General features: G+C 45.2%; 1 protein-coding gene across 6 annotated transcripts in view; it reads right to left on the bottom strand.

Annotated features, from left to right (window-relative positions):
* Positions 1-24,408, bottom strand: part of CTDP1 (CTD phosphatase subunit 1) — a 66,618-nt gene that overhangs the window by 6,672 nt on the left and 35,538 nt on the right. For 5 of the 6 annotated variants that reach the window (XM_049900560.1, XM_049900555.1, XM_049900557.1 and 2 more), the window contains exons 11-12: positions 18,519-18,681; positions 4,162-4,343 (exon numbers count right to left, since the gene is read on the bottom strand). In XM_049900560.1, the coding sequence (XP_049756517.1) occupies positions 4,162-4,343; positions 18,519-18,681 (345 nt within the window). Of the gene's footprint in view, positions 1-4,161; positions 4,344-18,518; positions 18,682-24,408 lie in introns of those variants that run through there. The other variant, XM_049900561.1, reaches the window with a different exon arrangement.

Raw genomic sequence — 24,408 nt, 5'->3', positions numbered from 1 at the left:
TAACGGTTACCAGCTATGCTCTACTATATTTTTTGCTAGTTAAATACTTTGTTTTTACTTTCCTCTAGAAACAATCTGAAGGAAGAAACCACATTTTCTGTTGTTTTCCTGAAGTCGCCTGCTGCCAGCTCTGAGGCCCTCCCACTACCCCAAGCATGAGGCACAAGCTGGCGCTACCTGAGAAATGAACAGAACGTTAAAGATCTTGAATACACTGCATTAGTACTGACTTTTTCCATTATTTGCAAAGGGTGGTGATGATGATGTGTTTGTATTTTAAACATTCTGAAGTTATTTTCTTGGGGCAAATGCATTTCAAATATACTTGGCTTTTTATCTCAGTGATTTACCTAAGTAATGAAAGTGCCCTGTATATAACAGACATTTAGCGTTTGTTGATCTGAAAGAGAAAAGAATTAACTCTTAGTTGGTAGACAAATTTAAAAATACATCTATCCTCTTCTGTTAAGTCATTTTCAAGCTTAAGTGACATTACGATCCTGGAGAACAGCTTGCCCACGTGCAATCAGCAAGCTGTGCTACCAAACCAAACCTGCATCTCAATATGGAATGTGTCACAGCACATGGGAAATCACTACAGAATCGACACCCTATACGCAAAACAAACAAAAACGCCCAAAACATGCTCGACTTCCTTTCAAATAAAAATACTATTTTGTGAAAATTAAAACAAAAAAACAAAAAAAACACACTTCTATTCCCCTAGGAAAGGGAATGAAATATAACCAGAAAATGATACTCATTAAGTTTCCGGTATTGAAAGGAATAAGATCCCATGAATCTGAGAGTCACAATTTTGATAGCTGAGGGAGAACATGTGAACATCCCCCAATAAAGGCTGGAGATGAAAGCACACAATGGCTCACAACTGGAGGCTGGGCTGCTGCTATCACATGTTAAACCTTTTGTGATGGCCAAATACACACAAAGTAGACACATGGTAGGAATGGAAAATAGGCTCTATTTATAATGAATTCCTAATGAATTGCATTATGTTGCATTAGTCTAGCTGACAAATGAAAGAAAGCTTTACAGCAGGTAAAAGATGTAATGGAGTCTGTATGAAACAAAGCTGAATGTGACCAAATGTTTAGGATGCTTTATTTTTCTGATCTCAAATTCCACAAATTACCCAAGTCAAATATATCAAGCACAAAGTAAAACTATGATTAAAGTAAAGTATGCCCACCCTTCCCGCCTGAGGACTTGGCAAACAGATAGGCAGGTTCCTGGGAGGCCAATTTAGGAGCAAGTTAGCAAGAGGAACTCTGACGACCAATCCACCTGGACTCCTGCTCCAGCTCCACAGCGACCTGTCCTTCTCACTTCTTGACATCCTCCTAGCCCCCACTACGTGCCTGAGGATTCTAACAGCCCATCAATCCCATAAAGGCTTCCTGCCAGAACACTTGCTCCAACAACGTAGGGGAAATCTGAGGGGATGCTGGGTCATCCTCTCACTGCACAGGAAGGAGTGGATGCACAGAAAAATCAAGTGCTTCACTGTCTTAGTCATCTAGTGCTGCTGTAACAGAAATACCATAAGTAGACGACTCTAACAAAGAGAAATTTATTTTCTCACAGTCTAGTAGGCTAGAAGTCCAAATTCAGGGGGTCAGCTCTAAGGGAAGGCTTTCTCTCTATTGGCTCTGGAGGAAGGTCCTTGTCATCAATCTTCCCCTGGACTGGGAGCTTTTCTGTGCAGAACCTGGGGTCCAAAGGATGCACTCTGCTCCCGTCACTGCTTTCTTAGCGGTATGAGGTCCCCTACTCTCTGCTTGCTTCTATGTCATTTTATCTCTTGTAAAATAAAAGGTGGTAGAGGCCACACCCCAGGGAAATGCCCTTTACACTGGATCAGGGATGTGACCTGAGCAAGGGTATTACATCCCACCCTAATCCTCTTTAACCACAGGCAGGGGTTATGATTTACAACACATATGGAAATCACAAAATGGAGACATCCACACAATACTGGGAATCACGGCCCAACCAAGTTGGCACCTATTTTGGGGGGACATAGTTCAATCCATGACACTGGCCCAAGGCCACAACTAACGAGATGCAGAGCTGAGCCTAACACCTTACCCTCCTGGGCCCACTGGCCACTCATTTAACAACACTGCCTCTACAGCGCGCCAGAGCTTTTCCCCTCTCCTCCAACCCAGGAGAGCAGGCTCTTGTTTATGTAACCTGATTTACTTTGTGAATTTCGGTTCTGCCACAGACAGATAATTTAGTAAATACAAAAAAACAAAGCAAGGATGTTCATTCTCATTCTTCGACCAAGTCCTGTACAGATCACTCCTCAAGGTCTGCTGAGCACTGGTGTCTGCTACGATTGCCCCAAAGCAGGGGCAGGTACAAGTCAGGGAGATGCAGCCACTTGCCGATAAGGGTGGCCTTAGCATGGGCCCTGCAGCTGGGGGCTCTCAGAGAAGTGGTGGACCTCTCAAGGTTCTCCCAGGTGCTGGGTGCTCCAAGTACTCTGTATACGCTATCTCCTGAATTCCAATCCAGGAAGCACGCTATTTTCCCCATTCTCTAGGTGAGGTGACCAAGATCAGAAAAGCTCGGTGGCGTGCCTATGGGAGTCCACAGCACAGTGCTAAGTGGTAGGGCCAAGGACTTGAGAGATGGCATCTGCGTATGGAGGCGCGAGCTGGCCATCCCCCAGGCAGGTGGAGGCTGGTTTGTGGAACACACGAGCATAGCAAAAGTGAATGTGGGCTTTCAGAGAAAAGGAAGGTCACTCTATGACCTGGGCAGTGTCACCTGAGTCCCAATGTGTGAGAATACTGCCTTGTGGAGATATTATGAGCTGGGGACCACTTTGATAGAATAACTACAGCTATATTGTTTCCTTTAAAAGCACTGGATTGATGTTTACTGGATTAAAAACATCAAGGACCATATAGGGGCCACTTAAGGCTCTAACTTCAAGGGGATGTTTTACTAAATGATAAAATTGGCCACAGGACTAGAACGAAGCCTGTCCAGACAGTAGCAAGCAGGTGATGATGCTGACAGAAGGTTCTATTTAGTATTTTTGACCAAAGCAAACAGCTCCCTATATGACCCACTGACCGGATCATGCGGATTCCTTCATGGGGAGTGCGTGAGCACTGCCTCCCAAAGATCAGGGACCATCTGCACTACGTGACTACAGTGACAGGCAGACACACTGGGACTAGGGCTGTGCATGACTCTGTCTCAACAAGGGTGTGTTACAGAGAAACTAGTGCTAATAACCAGAAAGCCCAGGAATCTCCCCACATTTACACTTGCATGTGAGAAGACACGCTGCAACATGGTCTCTCTAGGCAGAGTGCTGGGGACTATGGGGCCAGCTGGGTAACACGCTGGCATCATACAAGGGACATGGTTAGTCACAAAAAAGGATCAGAAAAATCCAGTGTTCTGATTATGGCATGAGCTCCAAGACACAGCCTTAAACATGGAAACACATGATGCCAGGGAGAGGGTCTTGGGCAGGGGAGGGAAAGGGGGCCTTTCTGTGCCCGCCCTTGATACAAAGAACACCCCCACAAGGACACCATGAATCACTGACCGCAATCCCCTCTCAAAACATGGACTGGGTTAGCGTGAGCAGCATTCCACTGCACTCCCTGTGCACTGCTTGAACACACTCTCACACGTGCAGTGCCACTTATAATACACACAGGCAACTTTTTGATAGAGAAAAAAATCAGCGTGCCTAGTAACTCAAATCATAAAAACTTCAATAAAAATTCACGTTACCGTGAATGCTTTATTCTGAAAATGTTAAGGTGTTAAGAATCTATATTTGCTCTTAAAAACTCTGAAACAAGACAAGACAGCAGTATCTGCCATCTCAGGTCCCAAGCTCTGGACCATTGGTGTTCAGCGTTTATGCAGCGTTCCCACTTCCTGCAGCTTTGAAAAATGGCGGCTCTGAACACTTACTGTGGCCAGGAAATGCAAGCACTGGTGAGACAGCACCTGTTTCCCGTGCTGGTTGGTAAGACACCCAGAATAATGATGATGACAATGACGCAGTAATGAAAACAGAAGCTGTCTGACACACCATTAATGCCCAGCGCCTCCTGGGGTTGTCGTGGGTGGTCTGGCATTCTCTCCGTACCTGCAGATGCTTACCTGGGTACAACACTGCCTGCCAGGCTCTGCTCGCTGGACCAAGACAGCATGGCCTTTTGCTCTGCTCTGGCTCCCGGGGCCTTGGCTTCCCTGTTTGGTGGCTTCCCTTCCTCCTCCTCCTCTTCCAGCTTCTTCTTTTCACTGTCACTGTCATCGCTGCCTTCTCCTAAGATGTCATCCACCTGATAATTGGCCAAAAGTATGTTTACGTTAATTTTCTAAAGAATCCACTCAGTTTGCCCCCATCCCCAAGGGAAGAAAAACTGTAACAGAGGATTAACTCCCAGATGTAACTTTTCCACCATTAAGCAAAATTTCCGCAGTGGACTAGATAATAATTCCACACGATACGTGAATACTGGGATCTGAAGTTACACAGAAGCAGACAGTGAATGTGCCTTTTTCCAGAAAGATATGTACACAGAAGAAGGATACGGCAGCGACACATTGTGCAGAGCCTTTCCTGACCCCTGCAGGTATGCCCACGTCAGTTGTGACGTGGTCAGATTGTGGCCACATTTGGGGCCTGGGTGGCCGAGCACCCTCACCACTTCTGTAACACCCGCTTCTTCACTGCTTCACCCACAAACTTATCTGTGAGGCTGGACTTGCTGCAAGCCAACATATACTGAGGTACTTCCCTCTTACAAGACTAAAGACGGGGAGAGCCAGGTGATTCTCCTTTCTCATTTTACAACTGTGCGTGTAAACTTTCCGCTGAAGAACCACATGGGCTCTGTGCTGTAAGCTGTCTGTGGGAGGATCATTTGGGCACTGGTGCGGGCTGTCTGTGGGGAAGACCATGGGGGCTCTGTGGTGTGAGCTGTCCTGTCTGGGGAGGATTACGTGGTGTGAACTGTCTGTGGGAGGGCTACATGGGCTCTGTGTTGTGAGCTGTCTGTGAGAGGACCACGTGATGTGATCTGTCTATGGGAGGACTATGTGGGCTCTGTGGTGCGAGCTGACCGTGGGAGGACCACATGGCAGGGGCTGTGCACAGCTGAGGACCTCAGTTTTACCACCACAAAACTGAATTCTACCAACAACCATGTGAGCCTGGAGGAAGCCCTGAGCTCCAGAAAGGACTGCAGCCTTTCTGATACTTTCAGCCTTGTGAGAGCCTGAGTGAAGTCCCCAGTCACACCATGCCTGGATTTCTGACCCATGGAAACTGTAAGATAATAAATAGGTGCCGTTTTAAGCCGTTAAATTTGTGGTAATTTGTTATGTAGCAAAGAAGACTAACATGCCAGTTAAAATGTATTTTTTAAGCAAATCATGCCAATTAAGATATTTTTATGAACACAAAAATTCAAAGGTCAAAGAGGAAATTTTATGACGTGAAAAAGAAACACAGAAAACCAACCTGAGGTATTCAGAAATGGCTTCTGACAGGAGCCAAACTTGAGTTGTGTGATTTAAACACCACACTCAAGATGTTGGCGGTGGGCAGTACATATGTTCCCTAAAGTGATTTATGCAAATCAGGTACTCTAAAATTCACTGAGAAAGTTCTCCATTTAGAGGAAGATTATGATAAATCTTTTATAAAATCAGAGATAACACCATAATTTCTTTCTTACATACAGATTTTCACACACAGTAAAACTTTAAACCACTAGCACTTTAGTAAACAAAATTTTCAATAAATAAAAACCTAAAGCCCACAGACAGACGGAGGTGTCCTTGTGTCAACACCACAGAGTACACAGATGCCGACCCCAGGCCCTCCTGAGAGCAAGAGGTAGCCCCAGAGCATTTGTCACAGGCACTGACCCCTAAGGGCCAGGAAGGTGAAGGGCAGGGGCTGACGCGTGTCTCAGGGGGCGTTTAGGCTGAAACAGGAGGCTGGTCAGAATCTGTGTGGTTTGGGATCTGTGCGGCCCTCCGAGTCTCCTTCCTAGCAGGAAGCAGAAGCACAGTGTGGTGAAGCTGTAACAGAACGGTGATTTGCAGAGGTATATTCAGGGTTAAGGGAAACCAACCCCCTCTCCACCCTCAACTCTGAGACCCCTCTCTGCAAATGCTGACTGCACTGATATTTGACTGTCCCCAAGGAAATGACCTAGTCTCCCCATCACCCTACAATGAATGTCACCCATGTACACCAAGTGCGGACCCACTCATCTGCACTGAGAGGACTCACCGGTCTACACTGAGCACGAACACATTTGTCTACATTGAGAAGACTCACCTGTCTACACTGGGAATGCCCAGTCAGCTTTTATTGTGTCCCTTTTAAATGAGAACAGAAAGCCAAGGATCCTTGGACATTTGAGGAAAACCTTAACTGACATAAACCAAAAAAACCCAAACCCGTTGCCACTGAGTTGATTCTGACTCATAGCAACCCTATAGGACAGAGTAGAACTGCCCCATAGTTTTCAAGGAGTGGCTGGTGGATTCAAACTGACAATCTTTTGGTTAGAAGCTGAGCTCTTAACCACCATGCCACCAGGGCTCCCTAACTGAAATGGCAGAGACCATACCCGGCAAACAGCAGGAAGGGATCTTAAACAAAGTTGGTGTGAGTGACAGACGGCACTTAAACATTCAGGGAAAGTAAGTCATCCTCAGACATTAAAAACTGAGAGCAGAAACTAGAAGCGGAAGGGTTGGAAGGTTAAGCTGAAGAAGTCTCCCAAAAACTGCAACAAGACAGAGATATGAAGCTGAAAAAGTAACGCGATGAGAGTGCCAACCTAGGAGGTCCTGCCCAAGTGTGACACGAGTTCCAGAAAGAAAAGATTGGGGGGAAAGGAAGTTGTCCAAGAGATGACACCAAAATGTACTCTAGAAGTAGGGCCCAGCTTACACGGCATACGAGTGCAGCACCAACGTGGTAGCACCCGCCTCTCTGGCAGCAACGCTGAGGCGACAGAACCGGCATGATGACGCCAGAGTGAGGGCAGCGTTCGCGCCTAGATTTTATGTGCACCAGATGACAAGTCAGGCTGAAGGCAGAATAAAGGTTTTTTGGATATGTGAGATCTAAAAATCTTCTCCCCAGCTCAGGAATTCCCTGAGGCAACCAGCAACACGGGTCCAGGCTGAAGACATCGCTAAGAACACCCAGGGTGCTAGAGCCTACGGTGCGGGCTCCATGTTTCTGCTGTAGTCTGGAGAACTGTGTCATATGTATGGAAAAACAAAAAAACAAAAAGCCAACCTAACACCTCCAAGAAGAACAAAGTCCTGTACGAGAAATGAAACGTGGTCCCATTATACTGCGACTCAGCCAGGGGCACTATTCAGTCATGTTTAACCAAGATTCGTGACACCAACTACACAGGAAGGTAAGGCAGAAGGAACAGGTGTGGGGCGGGGGGGAGTGTGAGAATTGCTGTGAAGCAGATAAAGTTGAAAATTTAAACTCAAGAAACAACAGTGTAGGCTCAGGACTTAGAAGCCAGAAAGTGGCACTAGAACAGGATTTAACACTGACGTGGGGCCCGGGACCAAGACCCAAGGGGTTAACACCAATGTAAGGAGCCCGGGAAGAAGATTAACGCTCAAGTGGGGGTTGGAGACCAAGACCCAAGGGGTTAACACTGACATGGAAGGCCGAGACCAAGACCTGAAGGGTTAATGCTCTCATGGGGGGCCCAGGACCAACACCCAAGGGGTTAACACTTATGTGGCGGGGGGTCTACAACCAGGACCCAGGAGAGGGAATGAGGAGTGCTAGTGCTCTCTCGTGTGAAGCCTGTGGTGCTATTTGACTTTTAAAGTTACGTGCAGGTTTTTGATTAAAGTATTAATAAAAATTAAATTAAGAAGAATGAAAATCTGATATTAGGCAGTAAAAAACAAAACTTAAAAACCAAACCAGCTGCTGTCGGGTCAACTCCGACTCAGGGACGGCAACCCCATGTGTGTCAGGGGAGAGCTGTGCTCCACTGGGTTTTCAACGGCTTCAGTTTTTGAAGTGGATCGCCAGGGCTTTCTTCCAAGGTGCCTCTGGATATGAAGTGCCAGTCTTTTAGTTAGCAGTTGAGTGCCTGTTTGTGCCACTCAGTGACTCCTTATTAGGCAGCAGATCTTGTTTAAAACAAAACAAAGCACCAGAGAGAGACTGACAGCTGTAAAGCGGGGGCAAGGGGCAGTCTGTTTCAAGAAGATTCAAAGCTGCTTGAATGTTCAGGCAAAATTTAAAAGAAAAAGAAGTATGGGCATTAGTTATTGAGGTCTATGAAGCTTAAGATTTCCTACCCTTTCTGAAGTCCTACAAATTTATTCTGGAATATATTTTCCATTTCTGCATATTCTAAAGAAATCAGACATAAGAGTGTACACGAGATGGCTCCATTTTAATGAAACCCCACCACTGGCCAAACTGGTCTGCAGCACACAGAGTGGCCCGCTGGTGTCAGAGGAGGGTAGTCTGGGGGCTGCAAAGGGTATGACACTTTACAGGGGTGATGGAAAAGTTCTCTGTCTTGCCTGTGGTAGTGGTTACATGGGGTAAACAATTATCAAGAGATACCAAACAGTACACGTAAAACTGAATTATGGTGTTGATGAAGAATATACCATGGTCTGTCAGAAGAACGAACAAATGTCTTGGAATTAGTATAGCCAGAATGCTCCTTAGAAGGGAGGATGGTGAGACTTCGTCCTGCTTACTTCGGACATGTTATCAAGGGGACCAGTCCCTGGACAAGGGTATCATGCTTGGTAAAGTAGAGGGTCAGTGAAAAAGAGGGAGACCCTCAATGAGATGAACTGACACAGTGGCTACAACAATGGGCTCAAACATAGCAACGATTTTGAGGATGGCACAGGTCCGGGCAGTGTTTCGTTCTGTTGTGTATAGGGTCGATACAAGTCAGAAACCAACTTGATGGCACCTAACAACAACAAACACTTAAAATATGTTTTGCGGTATGCAAATTATACTTCAATAAAGTTGAGGGTTTAGTATATGCCATGAATCCCTGAGTGGTGCAAATGGTTAAGCGCTTCACTACTAGCTAAAAGGTTGGTGGTCTGAACCTACCCAGAGGCGCCTTGGAAGACAGACCTGGAGATATGGTTCCAAAAGGTCACAGCTCTGAAAATCCTATAGAACAGTTTCTACTCTGACATACACAGGATCACCATGAGTAGGAATTGACTTGACTGCAACTAACAACAACGCTGATTCAAAACATAAAGCTAAAATCACTATGTTCAATAAACAATGGGGCATATAGAATAAGTTTAAAAACACTCCATTTACTAATTTTTCCTTCCAATTTAAGTATTCAGTTTGCTTAAGATTTTACATACATTAATTTCACTATTAGTTTTCCTAAGTACATAGATTACCACCATGATCAAGTTACAGAACAATTCCACCACCCAAAAAAGTCCCTCATGAAGCCCCTTTGTGGTCAGTCCCCTGCCCCAGCTCCAGCCCCTGGCAACCACTGGTCTGTTCCCCTCTGTGGTCTTTTCTAGGACATCATGCAGACACCATGTGTAGGATGTGGCCTATGCACTGGCTTCTCCCCTCGCACAAAGCGTTTGAGACCATCCTGCCGTGTGTCTACCAGGCTCCCTCCTTCTTACCGCCAAGAAGTATTGTTCCACTGCACAGACACCCTGAGACATCTGGGCTTCCAGTCCCTGGAGATATGAATAAAGCTGCTATACACATTTGTGTACAAGCTTTACACGAACGTAAGTTTTCACTTCTTTTGAGTAAATATATACCTAGTAGTAGCGGGGCTGCTGGGCCATATGTTAAGTGTAAGTATTTATAGGAAACTGCCAACTATTTTCCCAAGTGGTGTACCATTCACACCCCCCTCCAGCAATTCTCCACTGATTTTCACTGTGGCTTTAATTTGTACTTCCCTAACTCTGGTGACATAGTGGTTAAGAGCTATGACTGCTAGCCAAAAGGTCAGCAGTTTGAATCCACCAGGCGCTCCTTGGAAAGCCCGTGGGGCAGTTCTACTCTGACCGACAGGGTCGCTATGCATCGGAATCGACTTGACAGCAACGGGTTTGGTTTTTTTAATGACTAGTAACGTGGAAAATATTTTCATGTGCTTATGTGCTAGCCATATATCTTCTCTGGTGAGGTGTCTATTGAAATATTTTGCCCATTTTGTTATTGAACTGTTTGTCTTCTTACAGTTGGGTTTTGAGAATATATTATATTTTCTGGATACAAATCCTTTGTCAAATACATGTTTTGTAACTATTTTCTCCCAGACTTAACTTTTCATTCTTTTAACAGTATTTTTCACAGGGTAAGTTTTTAAAATTGATGATTATCAGTTTTATATTTTTTAATGCCATCATGCTTTTGGTGTTGCATCTAAGAGCTCATTGCCTGAACCAAGGTCACAAAAAATTTCTCCTATATTTCCTTCTAGAAGTTTTACAATTTCCATTTAGATCTATGACCCATCTTGAGTGAAATTCTGAATAAGGTGTAACACATGCATCAATGGATCTTTTTGTGGCAGATGGCTGTCCAATTGTCCCACCACTATGTGCTGAAAAGACTACCCTCTTCTGCATTGAACTGTCTTTGCACTTTTGTCAAAAATCAACTGACCATATTTGAGTCTGTCTATTTCTGGATTCTTTATTCCTTTCCATCAATCTGTGGGTATCCTTCTGTCAATCCCACAGTGTCCTGAACACTATTGTTTTGTAGGAAGGCCTGAAGCCAGGTAGTGAGTGCTCTTAGTTCTTTTCCAAAATTGTTTTGACCATTCTAGTTCCTTTACTTTTTCATGTAAGTTTAAGAACCAGCTTCCTGATATCTAAGAAAATTTCTGCTGGAATATTGATGACACGGCATTGATTCCACAGGTCCACTTGGGGAGAACCAATTTCCTAACAACCTTGAATACTCACAGTTATGGATCAGAGATATCACTCCATTTGTTTAGGTCTTCGATTTCTTTCATCAGTGTTTTGTGATATAAGGCGTTATGTATCCTGCACATATTTTGTTATATTTATACCTAAGTATTTCATTTTAGGGAGAACAACTATAAATGGTACTTTCCAAAAATTTCAATTTCTAATTGCTCACTGTTGTTATGTAGAAATAAAACTGATTTTCGTACAGTGACCGTCTGTCCAGAGTCCTTACTAAACTTATTTATTAGTTCTCAGAGCCTTTTTCGTAGCTCTGTTGAAGTGTGTTCCACGGCCCAGACCACTGTGTGTTGATGTGAGACCCACGGCTTGGGAAGACCGTGCTATGTCTGCGAATGTGATTCAGCCAGGCTGGATGCTGCTGCCCAGGTCCTGTGTCCTTGCTGACTTCCCATCTGCTTGTCCTAAGATTACCGAGGAATGTTCGAGGCTCCAACTATGCCTGGGCATTTGTCTATTTCTCCTTTCAGTTCTACCAGGTTTTGTTTCACGTATTTGGAGCTCACTTGTTAGGTGCACACATACTTGAAATCATTCTGTCTTCTTGGTGAACTGACCCCTGGATCATTATGCAACGTCCTGCTTTATTTCTGGTGATTTCCCTTACTGTGAATTCTATTTTGTCTGACATTAATATAGCCACTCTAACTTTCTTTTGATTAGTGTTTGCATGTTAGTATCTTTTGCCTAGCCTTTAAAATTTAGCCTATCTAGGAAATCCTGGTGGCGTAGTGGTTAAGTGCTACAGCTGCTAACCAAAGGGTCGGCAGTTTGAATCTTCCAGGCCCTCCTTGGCAACTCTATGGGGCAGTTCTACTCTGCCCTATAGGGTCGCTATGAGTCGGAATCGACTCGACAGCACTGGGTTTGGTTTTTTTTTTTTTTTTAATGTATATTTAAAGTGTGATTCTTACAGACAGAATATAGTTTGGTCTTTTTAATATTTTTTCTTTGTATCCTCTGTTTTTGTCCTGTCTCTCCTTTCTGCTGCCTCCTATTGTGTTATCTGAATACTTTTTTTTGTATTCTACTTGATTTATCTATTGGCTTTTTGGCTATATCTCTTTGTATGACTTGTCAGTAGCTGCTCTGAGATTACATCTGTCCTTCTTTCCATCCTCCTCCTCCCTCCCTTCCACAGTTCACCGAGCACTTTACCACTTCAAGTAAAATGTAGAAGCCTTACAACCACACACCTCTTTAGCCTCCCTTAGTTTGTGTTACAGCTGACCTATGTATCACATAGGTCAGTGAAACCCTCCTCAATTGACCTGCTGCTGCTGCTGACTTTTCAGAGTGGGTTTTAGATGCTGTCCAGGGTACTGAGCTGTAGTCAGTGGAAAAAGTCCACTCGCCTGGGCCAGCACCAAGAGCCCTTCACTGCATTTCTCTCCAAACAAACTCTAATGCTTTACTTTTAGAAATCAAAATGATTCTGTTACATCAAGTTGTTCTTTGATTATTTAAAGCTCATACTTAACCAGTTATCTAACCCCAAAAACAAGTTTAATGTTTTAACCTTTAGAATGGATTGTTGTATGTTTGGATTTGAATTACAGAATTTTTCTTCTATTTTGGAGCCACAACCCACATATCCAACCACAAAAACCTCTTATCTACTTTGAATATGGCAAACACAGGCCATCAAAGAAAGTATATTCTCCAAGTTCTAGTTAGTGGCCCTTTAAGATAGATCAATGAAGATATAATATGGCCAGAAGAAGCAAAAATGGCATCAAGTTTTAATTTGCCTCCAGTTAAAGAAAGGTGGATTAAGAAGAAAAGAAAGTGGGAAGAGACAAAAATGGAGAAATACGAAGAGGTGAGCATGAAAGAGGCAGATGTTTCACATTTACACACACGTGAATCCACACACACAGCCATGTGGAGGAAGCAGGATGCACACACACAAAATGAGAAACACAAACAGGGTGAAAAGGCCAGAGACATGACAGACGGTGGTGGAGGAGAAAGGGGAGACATGGACAGAGTCTGACACACACATCACCCAGCACGCCCAAGGGGCACACAGCCAGCTGGCTGCTGCTCAATATAGGTCTCCTCCTATTGAAACGCTTGCGCACAAGGACTGAGGCAGCACTTACTGGGACAGAGACACAGAGGGATGAGGACGGTCCTGGCCGGACACCAGTTCTGCCACCAAGTGTGTGCCACCACCCACTCGTCAGTGGAGGCTTGCGTGGCTGCTAACGGACGAGCTGGCGGTTCAAACCCACCCTGTGGCTCTATAGGAGAAAGGTCTGGCCATCTGCTCCTGTAAAAATCACAGCTGAGAAAACCTTATGGAGCAGCTCTACTTTGTCACATGGGGTTGCTGTGAGTCGCAATTGACTTGATGGTACCCAACAACAATGATGTTGAAGAGGTTTCGGTGGATCTTCCAGACTAAGACAGGCAAGGAAGAAAGACCTGATGATCTGCTTCCGTAATGATTACAGCCTGGAAAATCCTATGGGGCAGTTCTACTCTGTCACATGGAGGTGCTATGAGTTGGAATCGGTTTGACGGCACCCAATAACAGCAACGATGCTGAACATGCTTCAGTGGAGCTTCCAGGCTGAGACAAGGAAGAAAGGCCTGATGATCTACTCCTGAAAATCAGCCAATGAAGACTCCATGGGGTCGGGGCTCACTTGACAGCAGCTAACAATGATATCTATGTTACAGTCCTGGCCCCTATCTTCCTCAAACTCCCAAACCAACCAACCAACAAAAACAAAACAAAACCTGAAACATGTTGAAAAGGTTAAAAATAAACCGTACGCTAGATTCTTCAATAACAAAAATCCCTGAAGTTGTAACTTGTGTGGAACTCTTTCTGCAGAGGAGAGAGGAGAAGAGGTGCATACCAGAGTTCTTAACCAGGTGTCACAGGGAGCCGCGTGAGTACCATAGATCACGCCGACAACCGCACAAGATGTCAGGCGTGTCTCATTAAGGCAGCAACTACCTCCTCACAGTAGGGTCCAGACTGGCATTTCTCACACGGCCGGGTGTAGCAGAGTGGTAATTGGTCTGATAAATGTCCTATGATCAGGGAGGAGTTAGAACACCAGGCCGCCTGCAGCAATGACAGGGACAGCCTGACAGAGACAGCATTACTACTGTGTACACGGGGCCACAGGTAGCGAGCACCAAGGTGAGGCACTCGTTTTCCACGATGGATGTGCCCATGTCAACTCAGGGTAGTAGGCACGAAACTGCCCCTCAGCCCTCAGGAAGGCACACAGGCCCCTCCTCAGAGCAGCGCTTACTGTCTCTAACATCTTCAAGCCACTGAGGCGTGGAATCACACTGCATTTTACATCTCATCAGAGAGGTACGTGCTTCCCATGTTGGCTTCCTCCGCCCTTCAACTGTGGTGGAGGTGAGTACACCCACCGCCACCACACGGGACTTGGTACAGTCAAGGGTGTAATGGGTTCCTACATTGACTTCTACACTAAGTGCAACCACCACCATCTGTTCAGGACTCAGTACAGGCAAGGGTGTAATGGGTTCCTGTGGTGACTTCTACACCAAGTGCAACCACCACCATCTGTTCAGGACTCGGTACAGTAGAAGATGTGATGGGTTCCCGCACTAACTCCTACACTGAGCAAGATCACCACCAGCGTGGGCCTCCTTACAGTAAAGGGTGTGAGGAGTTCCGGCATTTCTTCCAGTTCTTTATAGAAAGGGCTGAAAAGACTATGGCTACTGTAATATCACAAAATGTAATATACCTGACTTTCAAAAATCCAAGGACAAAACAATACAATGTAATACACATACATGCTTGTAATTTATATTTTAAACAGAAGCAGTTTCTAACATTAGTCCTCTTAAACTGCGATCTCAAAGTTCTGCTTGGTATCAGGTAAACCTCATCGGAAAGCAGGTCCCAGAGGCAGGAGGGGAGGCGAGGCTGGACACAGCCAGTAGCTGTGGGGCCCTTCAGCTATCCTGGGTGGAGCCCATCTCACAGTGGTGGAATAAATAGCCTCACGCATCGCGCCTGCTGCACGTGACAGCCATGTGGCTTTGTGAACAGCCCCATCTGAGATTCAGTCTAATACCTGCTTTCCACTCATGCATTCACCCATGGGTGCCACTTCCATCACTTGGTCTGATCCTCCCTAATGCAGTAGCCACAAAGCAAGTCTTGCTTTGGCGCCCCTTGAATCTTAGGGAGTCAGCATCTAAAGAACTGGCCCAAGACCCAATCGAGCTGAAGGGCCCAGAGTGCGCCCTGCCTGCTGCACACTGCGGGACCCCAAGTGTCATCAGTGCAGGACGCACTGCCCCTGGGCTCAAATGCTCATCCTCATCCGTCACCAACAGCCATCAGTGCCATTAGACACTATACGTGGGAGTACACTAGGTCAGAGATAAGCAGGTGTAGACCTGGAGCATAAGACAAGAGCGTGGGGTTGAGTCAAGCATGCCAGTCCCTAAACCGAGGGGCTGTCAGGCCAGGTGTTTGCTCTGGGCCTTCGCTATGAGACGGTGGTACCCCTCAGGCTGCCAGGGGGTACTGAGGTTAAGGGGAACTAGGCCTGAGCCCTCACTGCCACTCCCCACACCCACGCAGCCCTTGTTGTGTGATGGGGACGATGAGGACCACACACTAAGGCTCAGTAGCTGCTGGTGTGGCCTCCACATCTAAGGGCTACAGCTGCAGTGAGCGGTGTGAGCTCTTACATCCTATATACCACTGTGCCCACTGGTCCCTGACCCTTCCTCTTCATCAAGAATGGCACATGGCATTGGTGTTCCTCACTGTCACCCATCATGGTGGGCACAGAGCACAGCAATGACCACACAGCAACCAACCTCCCAGGATCTCCAGAAACCTGAGGCATGGCCACCCCAAGACCAGCAGGAAGGGTTGGGCACGCCTCCCCAGGAGTGAGTGGCCATCAGTGCCTTGGGGCAGGAACAGCACTGTCTCTCCCTCAGGACACAGTGTCCCTGCACACACAGGACCTTTATCAGACACCAGTGCACTGCTCGCCAGGCTCTCAGTCCAAACAACCTCTCTAACAATTTTGCTCCTGAAAAGCCAAATCTAAGGCTTTAAGGTTAATTTTTATTTCTGAAAGAAAGGGATTTGATTTTAGTGACTAAAGCCGCTGTATGCATCTATGATGGTTAATTTTGTGTGTCAACATGGCTAGGCTGATTCTAGGTGGTTTGGAAGACACTGGGCTGGATGAAGTGATGAGATGTGATGTTGAGATGGGGTGACGTGATGGGTGGTGTGATGGGAGTATGTGATGAAACGGGATGATGCCATGGGATGACAGTGATATGATGTGATGTAATTTCAGCCATGATGTGATCTGGTGTGATCTACCAATCAGTTGAAAGGGAAGCCTTCTTGGGACTGCGGTCTGCACCTCCAGAATATAAATGGATGTTCTGGCAGAGTCTGCTCTCTCTTGACCCTATGCTCTTCTCTTCACCTGACCTCTGGATACTGGACCGTTAGCCTGCAGAAGTCTCTGGCTTGCTGCCTGACCTGCAGATTTGGATTCGCCAGCCCCTGCAACCCTGTGAGCCAGCAGAGTCTCCAGCGTGCCAACTGACCTATGGATTTGGGACTTCCCAGCCCTATAACTGCATGAGCCATTTCCTTGAAGTAAACTGCTCTCTTTCTATGTGTATGTCTCACTGGTTTGCTCCTCTTAAGAGCCCAACTAAGGCAGCATCTAAGACTTTAATGCACATTAAGATTTTAATCCCCTCTGATATCAAATGAACAAGAACCAGAGTTGTTGTAATACCTGGCAAACCAACTGCATGTCCACACAAGATACAACAGCAAACACAAAGTGCCACTGACCACCTAGGAAAACCAGGAGGGAACAAACACGGAGCAGTGGAAGCTGGGTGCTATGGAATGCTGCCCTCCTCTCCCCTGAGTGAAAGCAGCCAGCCACCCCTTCTCATACAACCTGATGTCCCAGATGCAAGAGACTGGGCCTGAGAAGAAGTGGTAGTTGAGGGGAATTTTTCCAGAAAAAAATTTTCATGAAAGAATAAAAAAACCAGCACATATTTAAAAAAATTTTCTTAAAAGGCAGAAAAATGGCAAATAGAGCCATTCAGCACACCTGAAAAAAGAGCTAATTTCTAACAAAATATGCTACTGTCTTAGCCTGTAATCTGAGTTGTAATAAGATTCAACACTGAACATAACCCTCTGCATTTTTCTGCTATTGCTGAAAATAAACTAAAATACTGGTGTTTCCCCCTAAATGCTCCCACAGCATTCCCAACAAGAATGGAGATGGTTCTTCTCTTCACGGACCAGGCCCCAAGTGCATGTGTGAATGGCGGGCTTGCTATTTGTCTGCAGGAAAGGCTAAGATATAAGCAGAGAAGGACGGCGTTCATAGGACCCAGCTTCTGGCTGGGAGCTGGCACAGGCGCAACTCACTGGTGTACACACCACAGGCACACATCTTATGGGTGTACACACCACAATCACATGTCGTGCGTGTATTCTTCTGCAACGGCCCTTCTGAAGAACCATCTGCCACAGAATGAATCTGTACAAACCTCCTACTAAGAAAAACCCCAAAAGGTATGAAACCTCCCAACAAAAGCCTTGGGCTAAGTGCTGAGAGGGTGCTGGGGACTGCAAGTAGCCTTACATGTGAGTGTCTATTCAAGCTTTGGGGGGTCCTGTTGTTGCTGAAGATGAAACCAGGAGACAGACGGCAATGTGGCCTTATAAAACTATTTTAGTTTTGTTTGTTTTCATCTAAGGAACGTCTCCATTATGTTTAGTCTCCAATTCAAAATGGACTTGGAGTCCTGTTATCACTATTCCCACTACGAAGATTTGAAAAAATACGCACCAGCCCCACCTGTGTTGCCTAAATCCACCTGGTGGTGTAATAAGGTGCTACAATAAACTGCCAGCGTGATTTGTGACTTTAAAGACAAAACATCTATGTTCAACTGAAAACACGGTCATCTAGGGCTTCTCAACTCTAGCACTCCTCGTTTGGGCTGACCATTCTCTGCCGTGGGGCGTCCTGTGCACCACAGGGTATGTAGCAGCCTCCCTGGCCTCCACCCACTAGATGCCAGTATCGCCTCCCCCTGCCCAGCTGTGACAACCAAAGTGTCTCCAGATACTGCCCAATGTCCTGGGGGTGGGAGAGGGGACTGAGAACTGTTGACGCAGTTACCAAATCTGATTTTTAAAGTGTACTCGTGCCAAATTTTGGCAGCACACCACTTAACATAGTGATAGGTCTCTTTTACAGGAGTGCTCCGCGGCATACGGAGGTACTCGCCCACAGCCCCACACGCAGCGCTCCACACGGCGTGTGCATAGGCCTGGGCTCTGCCTCGGTGTGCTGGTGCACATTCAGGGTGCGCCTGCACACAGGCTCTCATGGGGTGAGCCCGCGGGCGCGGTGCCCTGGGTCCCTGCGCAAGACCATTTGGCTCACCTCTTTGTCCATACTCTCTAAATCCTCCTTACAAAGTGTGTACAGCGGCATTGTCTCTGACATACTGGGCTGCCGTTTTCTTCTAGAAGGACCAGGCTGCTCTTCATCTGGATTATCGCGCAACTCTTCATCAAACATCTGCTGTTGATGTGGCTGAACAACTCTGAAATGAATTTTATAGGTCCCACATGAGGAAATCGGTTTGCATTGCACCTTTCAGCACTGAATCAGACCCTGATGCTTGGGCAGGTAAACAAATGCATACATACAGACAACATTTTAGCTTCATCAACAGTACCTGCTCATTATACTTTATCTGAGCTTATTTAAAACATGGAATCTCTGCGAGCTGAGCCAGGTGAGGGCAGCCATGTCCACACTCATGTCTGTGGGAAGCTGTCACCTACCTTCTTTTATCAACAAAAGTGACAAGACCATGTGGCCGCAGGCAGCGCCCACTGGCTCCACAAGAGTCAGAACAAGGGGCATGTGGAAGAACGGTGATGAACAACTTCCCAGAAACTGGCAGGAAGTGCTAGTTATCCTCGAGGTGGGGCCAAGGCAGCCATAAGATTTAAAAAAGAATCATTTATTACCTATCAATAGCACTTAAGAAATGTGAGTTACTTGGGCTACAGGCACAAAAAATTTGTTGGTAAATTTAAGAAACAGACTTCAGTGGGTTGAAATTAAAATCATTTGTTCACAAAGGACAAAAACTTTAAAGGCAAAAAAGTCCTTCTTCCTAAAAACAAATATGTTACAGTTTCCCTTCAGAAATGCCAGAACAAGTCTATGTCCCCACAAACGCTGGTCAGGAGAACACTGACCTTCAGTGTGCAGGGGCTGCTGACAATACCCGGTGGTGTGGGGCCCTAGAGACAGAGGAGCCCCTTGCTCTGGGCACTGAGTGGACAGGATGCACAGAGACCTGGGACACACGCTCAGCGTCCATGCGAGGAGGCTGCTCTGAGTGGGCCGCACCCCACATGCATACGTGCCTCTCCTCAACTGGGTAAGACGCTAGATGGAGGGGCCAAAATCAAGGTGTCCCATAGACCCTCCCTGCCCCTTGCACGTTCCCACAAGAACACCACCTCCCGGCAGACTGACAGCAGAGCAGCCAAACACACTGTCCTCAGCCACGTCGGGCACTACGGGGATGCCCCTGTAACATCTCTTTTCATTTGGAAAATAGAACTCGTTAAGAAATGCTATTTGTGTTAACATGCAATGGCTTTTACCGTTACTTTTAAATACATGAATATTTTAAAAATATCTGCTGATGCATTTATTTATTTATTTATAAAACCGGTTGCGATAGAGTCAGTTCTGACTCATGGCGACCGCGTTTGTGTCAGAGTAGAACTATGCTCCATAGGGTTTTCAGTTGCTGGTTTTTCAGAAGTAGATTTCCAGGCTTTTCTTCCTAGCTGCATCTAGGTGGACTCGAACCCCTTTGCTTTTGGTTAGCAGCCAAGCACATTAACCATTTGTATTATCCAGGGACTATATATGTAATTACAATAGTTGTAAGCCATTGTATTGATGTACCATAATAAATATATATCGCCAACTTTTGATGGACGTTTAGGCTAAAAAAAAAAAAAAAATCTGTTGAATTTAATGTGGTAAATATGGGCAGACATAACCCTAATTTTTAAGAGTATAAAGGGGTCCCGGGGCAAGAACATTTGAGAACCACTGCTCTAAATCATGTCACTTTGGTAATACTACCATTCTAACCATATCTACAGGAAAATCCTTTTAAAATGGCATACCTAAATAAAACTAAGAACCCTATGAATTAAAAATGTTAATCACCACCATTCATAGTTTTATGATTTAATTATACAAGGACATTTTTCTTTTTAATAAAAAGTTAGCGTACCATAATTTGATGAGTATTTTGAAAAAGAAACAAGAGCTATTTAAGATGTAAAAAACATGATCCATGACTCGTCCTTACTTTGTGCTGACTGTGGAGCGGGTGGCCCTACATCCGCACCACAGACGTCTGGGCCGTGCAGCTCTGCTGGGGCTGGGGGCTCACACCGCAGGATGAGGAGCGGCAACCGAGCCTAGCACCGACCCCTTCCCAGCTATGGCCAAAAATGTCTGCAGACATGGCCAAATATGGGGTGGGGGAGGGCTTAACTGACCCCAGTTGTGAGCACTGATTTGAGGAAGAACAGGCACTATCAACTTTATGGCAGTGACTACGCAATTACTTTACAAGATGACAGAACTGAAGTTGATCTCAAGAAGTACAGCACAACCGCAAAACCTGTGAGGCCTCTTTCCACCGAACAGCCACGTCAGTAGGTCAGCTGCCAACACACATACTAAATCTATCTCAGGTGAGGGCCTCTGATGGCTTCTGGGGCCCCTGCGATACAGCTCATCATTCAATACCACCTCCTCCCACCGTCCCAGCACACGCCCACCACTCAGGGTTTGGACCACTGCAGTGTGGGCCCACCGATCAACACCACCACCTCCTGAGGCTGGACCAGCACAGCCTCTTCTCAGAGCCATCCTCTTCCCCTCTCTGAGCTGTTCCTGACCTTCCAGGCTCAGCTCAAATCTGCCTCTTTCTCACAGCTTCCCTGACTTCCTGGCCATCGCTGCCCTCTCTTATCTGAATTCCTCCGGGACATGCACAGGTTCCAAACAACTGAGCATTTAATTACACAGGCTTATATGGCTTGCTATCTATTCATTTTTATTAATCTCATCTCCACAGCCTTAGTAGTACTAAATACATGGTTTTTCTTATTTACTTATTTGGTCTTATTACATATTAAGGTTATTAGCCCTGCTGTATTTGTGGCATTCAAAAATATAATTGGACTCTTTGTTTTTTTTGCTATATATTAAATGGGTAAAATTGGCATTTTTTATGGAATATTTTCTACTGCTTAAAGAAGCTTTACAGTTTTCAAAAGCTCACTGTATCAAGTCACACAATTCAGAGCGCAAGAGACAATTTAATAATCCACGGCGAGCCCTTCCCCCCTGAGCAGGGTGACTAACCCTGACGGTTTGACGTACACCCTCTTTATGTCTTCTCCTCTTGTCCATACAAGTTTGCATATGGCATCACATTATACATGCTACCTCACAGCTGTGTCCGTCAGCCAGCAACACGTCACAGATGTCCTCCAGTTCTTCTATACACAGAGCTTTCTCATCACTGCACGGCATGCCATCATATGAACTTTCCACGCTTTATCAGACAGCACCACCCCAGCCAGGCACTCGAGGTGACCCTACCGTGGACAATACTGCACACACCACTGCAGCTGTCTTAACAGCCAGTGTTCACTGACACGTGTCGACTCTTTCTGGTGTTCTCTGTTTCTTTCCGCATGTCTGGCAGCATTTTCCTTCAGCTAGAAGAATTCCTTGTAGTAGTGCTTGTTGCAGGTCAAGGGACCACACATTTGCTCAGATTTTGTTTGTCTGAAAAGTTATTTACCTTGTCCTCATTTTTGAAGTTTTTTTCACCGGGTGTAGAATTTTGGGTTAGTAGGTTTTTTTTTTATCCCTCCATTGTTCTGTGGTACTTGTAATCTGTTGAAAAATTGGCCCCTCAGACTTACTGTTGCTTCTTCGAAGGTGAGGCACTTTTGTTTTTCTGGTTGCTTTTCAGATTTTCCCTTTGCCTTTTAAAAAGCTTAACTATGATGTGTTTATGTCTGGTTTTCTCCCATTTATCCAGCCGTGGCTCACTAAGCTCCTGGAATCTGTGGGTTTGTTTCTCAGCCTTTATCTCTATCCACCTTCTTCTTCCTGGGAGTCTAACGATTTGGGTGCTGGACCTCCAGGTTGTGTCCCACGAGCTCCGGTGTTCTGCTTTCCCCACTCTCTTTTTTCTGGACACTGATAGTTTGGTTATCTTCTATTGAGCTATCTTCCAGTTAATTTTAGAGATCATCTTTTCAGTTTTAGGATGTTCACTTATTTTTTACAGATTGCAATTTCTGTTGAAATTCTCCATCATTTCACTCATTTTACTCCTTTCTCCTATTTTATTCAACATAAAAGACATAATTATTTTAAACTCCAAAAAGACGGTATTTGTCTGTTTCTATCATCTATTGTTTCTCTTGGTTCCTGGCCAACTGGTACTGCTTTTTAGCATGTCTCGTAATTTCTGACTGGATATTATACATTGTACATAAAACATTATGAAGACTCCAAAGGTTGTTTTTCTTTGGGCAGATGGAATACCAAGTGGTCATTTTAGTCCTGTTAAAGTTTGTGACTGTGGTTTTGTTAGCGCTTATCTACTTCAGTTTTGCCTTACTACTAGGGCATGGTCCTTCCAAGATCCCAGCTGAAGGCCTGGGGTGTTTGCCAAGCTTCCCCACCCTTCCCATCTCGGCAGGGCTAAAGCTCCTTAGCTTTTTCTATCCCATCTCCCTGGCTTATGTGCTTCATCAAGTATATAGGACAAATAAACACGAGGACTCTTGTAGGTCTATATGATTTCTTACATTGGTATGTTGTTCTATTTTTGAGCCAGTACCATACAGTTCTAACTCTGTATGTTTTAATAGTCTTTAATACAGAGCTTTTAAAAAAGAAGTTTCTTTACAATCTTCTACTAACACCACTCCTGTCTCCAAGGCCCACCTTTTCACCTTATGAAACACAAAAATGTAATTTTTCTGTCTTGAGTACCCACTTGGTTGGTGAGCCTTTTCTTAATTATATTATTTGCTTTTAATCAAGGATCTTTTTTCTTGAAAAGCTGTTATTAAATTAACACTACCATGTTATATATGTATACTTCAACTATACCCAAACCCAAACCAAGTCCATTGCCAGCGAGTCGATCCCAACTCATAGCAGTCCTACAGGACAGAGTAGAACTGCCCCATAGAGTTCCCAAGGAGCACCTGATGGATTCGAACTGCCAACCTTTTGGTTAGCAGCCATAGCTCTTAACCACTACGCCACCAGGGTTTCTAGCTATAAGACATTCCAATTTCAATAACAAACGAAAAACTTTGCATTTTACAATTTAACTCAGCAATTACTGACTACCAACAGCAAAAAGCATGCCAGCACTGAGTTCCCTAAGAGGCAGGAGTAGTGAGAGCATGGCACTGGGCATGTCCACACAGGGCAGGTGTGCCGGTTCCACGGGTGCTGCAGCTGCTGTAGGGGGCCGTGTAGAGGACATGCGCCCTCGTCTATCTATGTGGTCGAGCACTAGGCCCAGCCACTTCTGTGCAAAATCAGGGTGGCTTGCCTACAGTACCATGTGGCCCCTCACAGCATGGCGGTGTTCTCCATGTGGTCTGAGAACCTGGTGCTCCACTGCAGACACCCCAATTACTTTCTAACCTAGAATACATTAGAAGTGAGAAGGATCTGATTGAAAAACACTTCTGCACAGATGCTATAAAGTAATAAACAAAAAATACAGAGAGCCTATTTTAAAATCTATCTGCATTTAAGAAAGGGAATGATAAGCCTAGATTTAAAAAAATCCATCTACCTCTGGAATTCTTTGGGACAGTAAATTAAATACAGTGCTCTAATCCAAAACCCAAATCTTTCCTAAGAGCTGGAGTTATTATAAACTATTGAAAAACTTTTTTTCTCTTTTTTTTTTATTTCACACCCTCCACAAATATGGAAACAGACTTCCCTACATGCTTCAGATGAACTTTTAATTACTCAGCAATTCATTTAGCAATAGCTCTGGCAATAGAAAATGCCCAAATATCCATTCTATCTATGTGTCCTAAGACAAGGCTACACTTTAAAAAATATGTAGAATTTACCTGAAATAATATTTGATCACCAAAGAATTTGAAAAAAAAAAAAGAAGGAATACAGAATAAATCCACTGTGACAACAGACTGTCCGTTGC

Source organism: Elephas maximus, chromosome 11, assembly GCF_024166365.1.
Source record: "Elephas maximus indicus isolate mEleMax1 chromosome 11, mEleMax1 primary haplotype, whole genome shotgun sequence".
NCBI classification, from domain to species: domain Eukaryota; kingdom Metazoa; phylum Chordata; class Mammalia; order Proboscidea; family Elephantidae; genus Elephas; species Elephas maximus.
The sequence above is the reverse complement of the archived record's forward strand: the minus strand, read 5'-3'. Positions and strand labels throughout refer to the sequence as shown.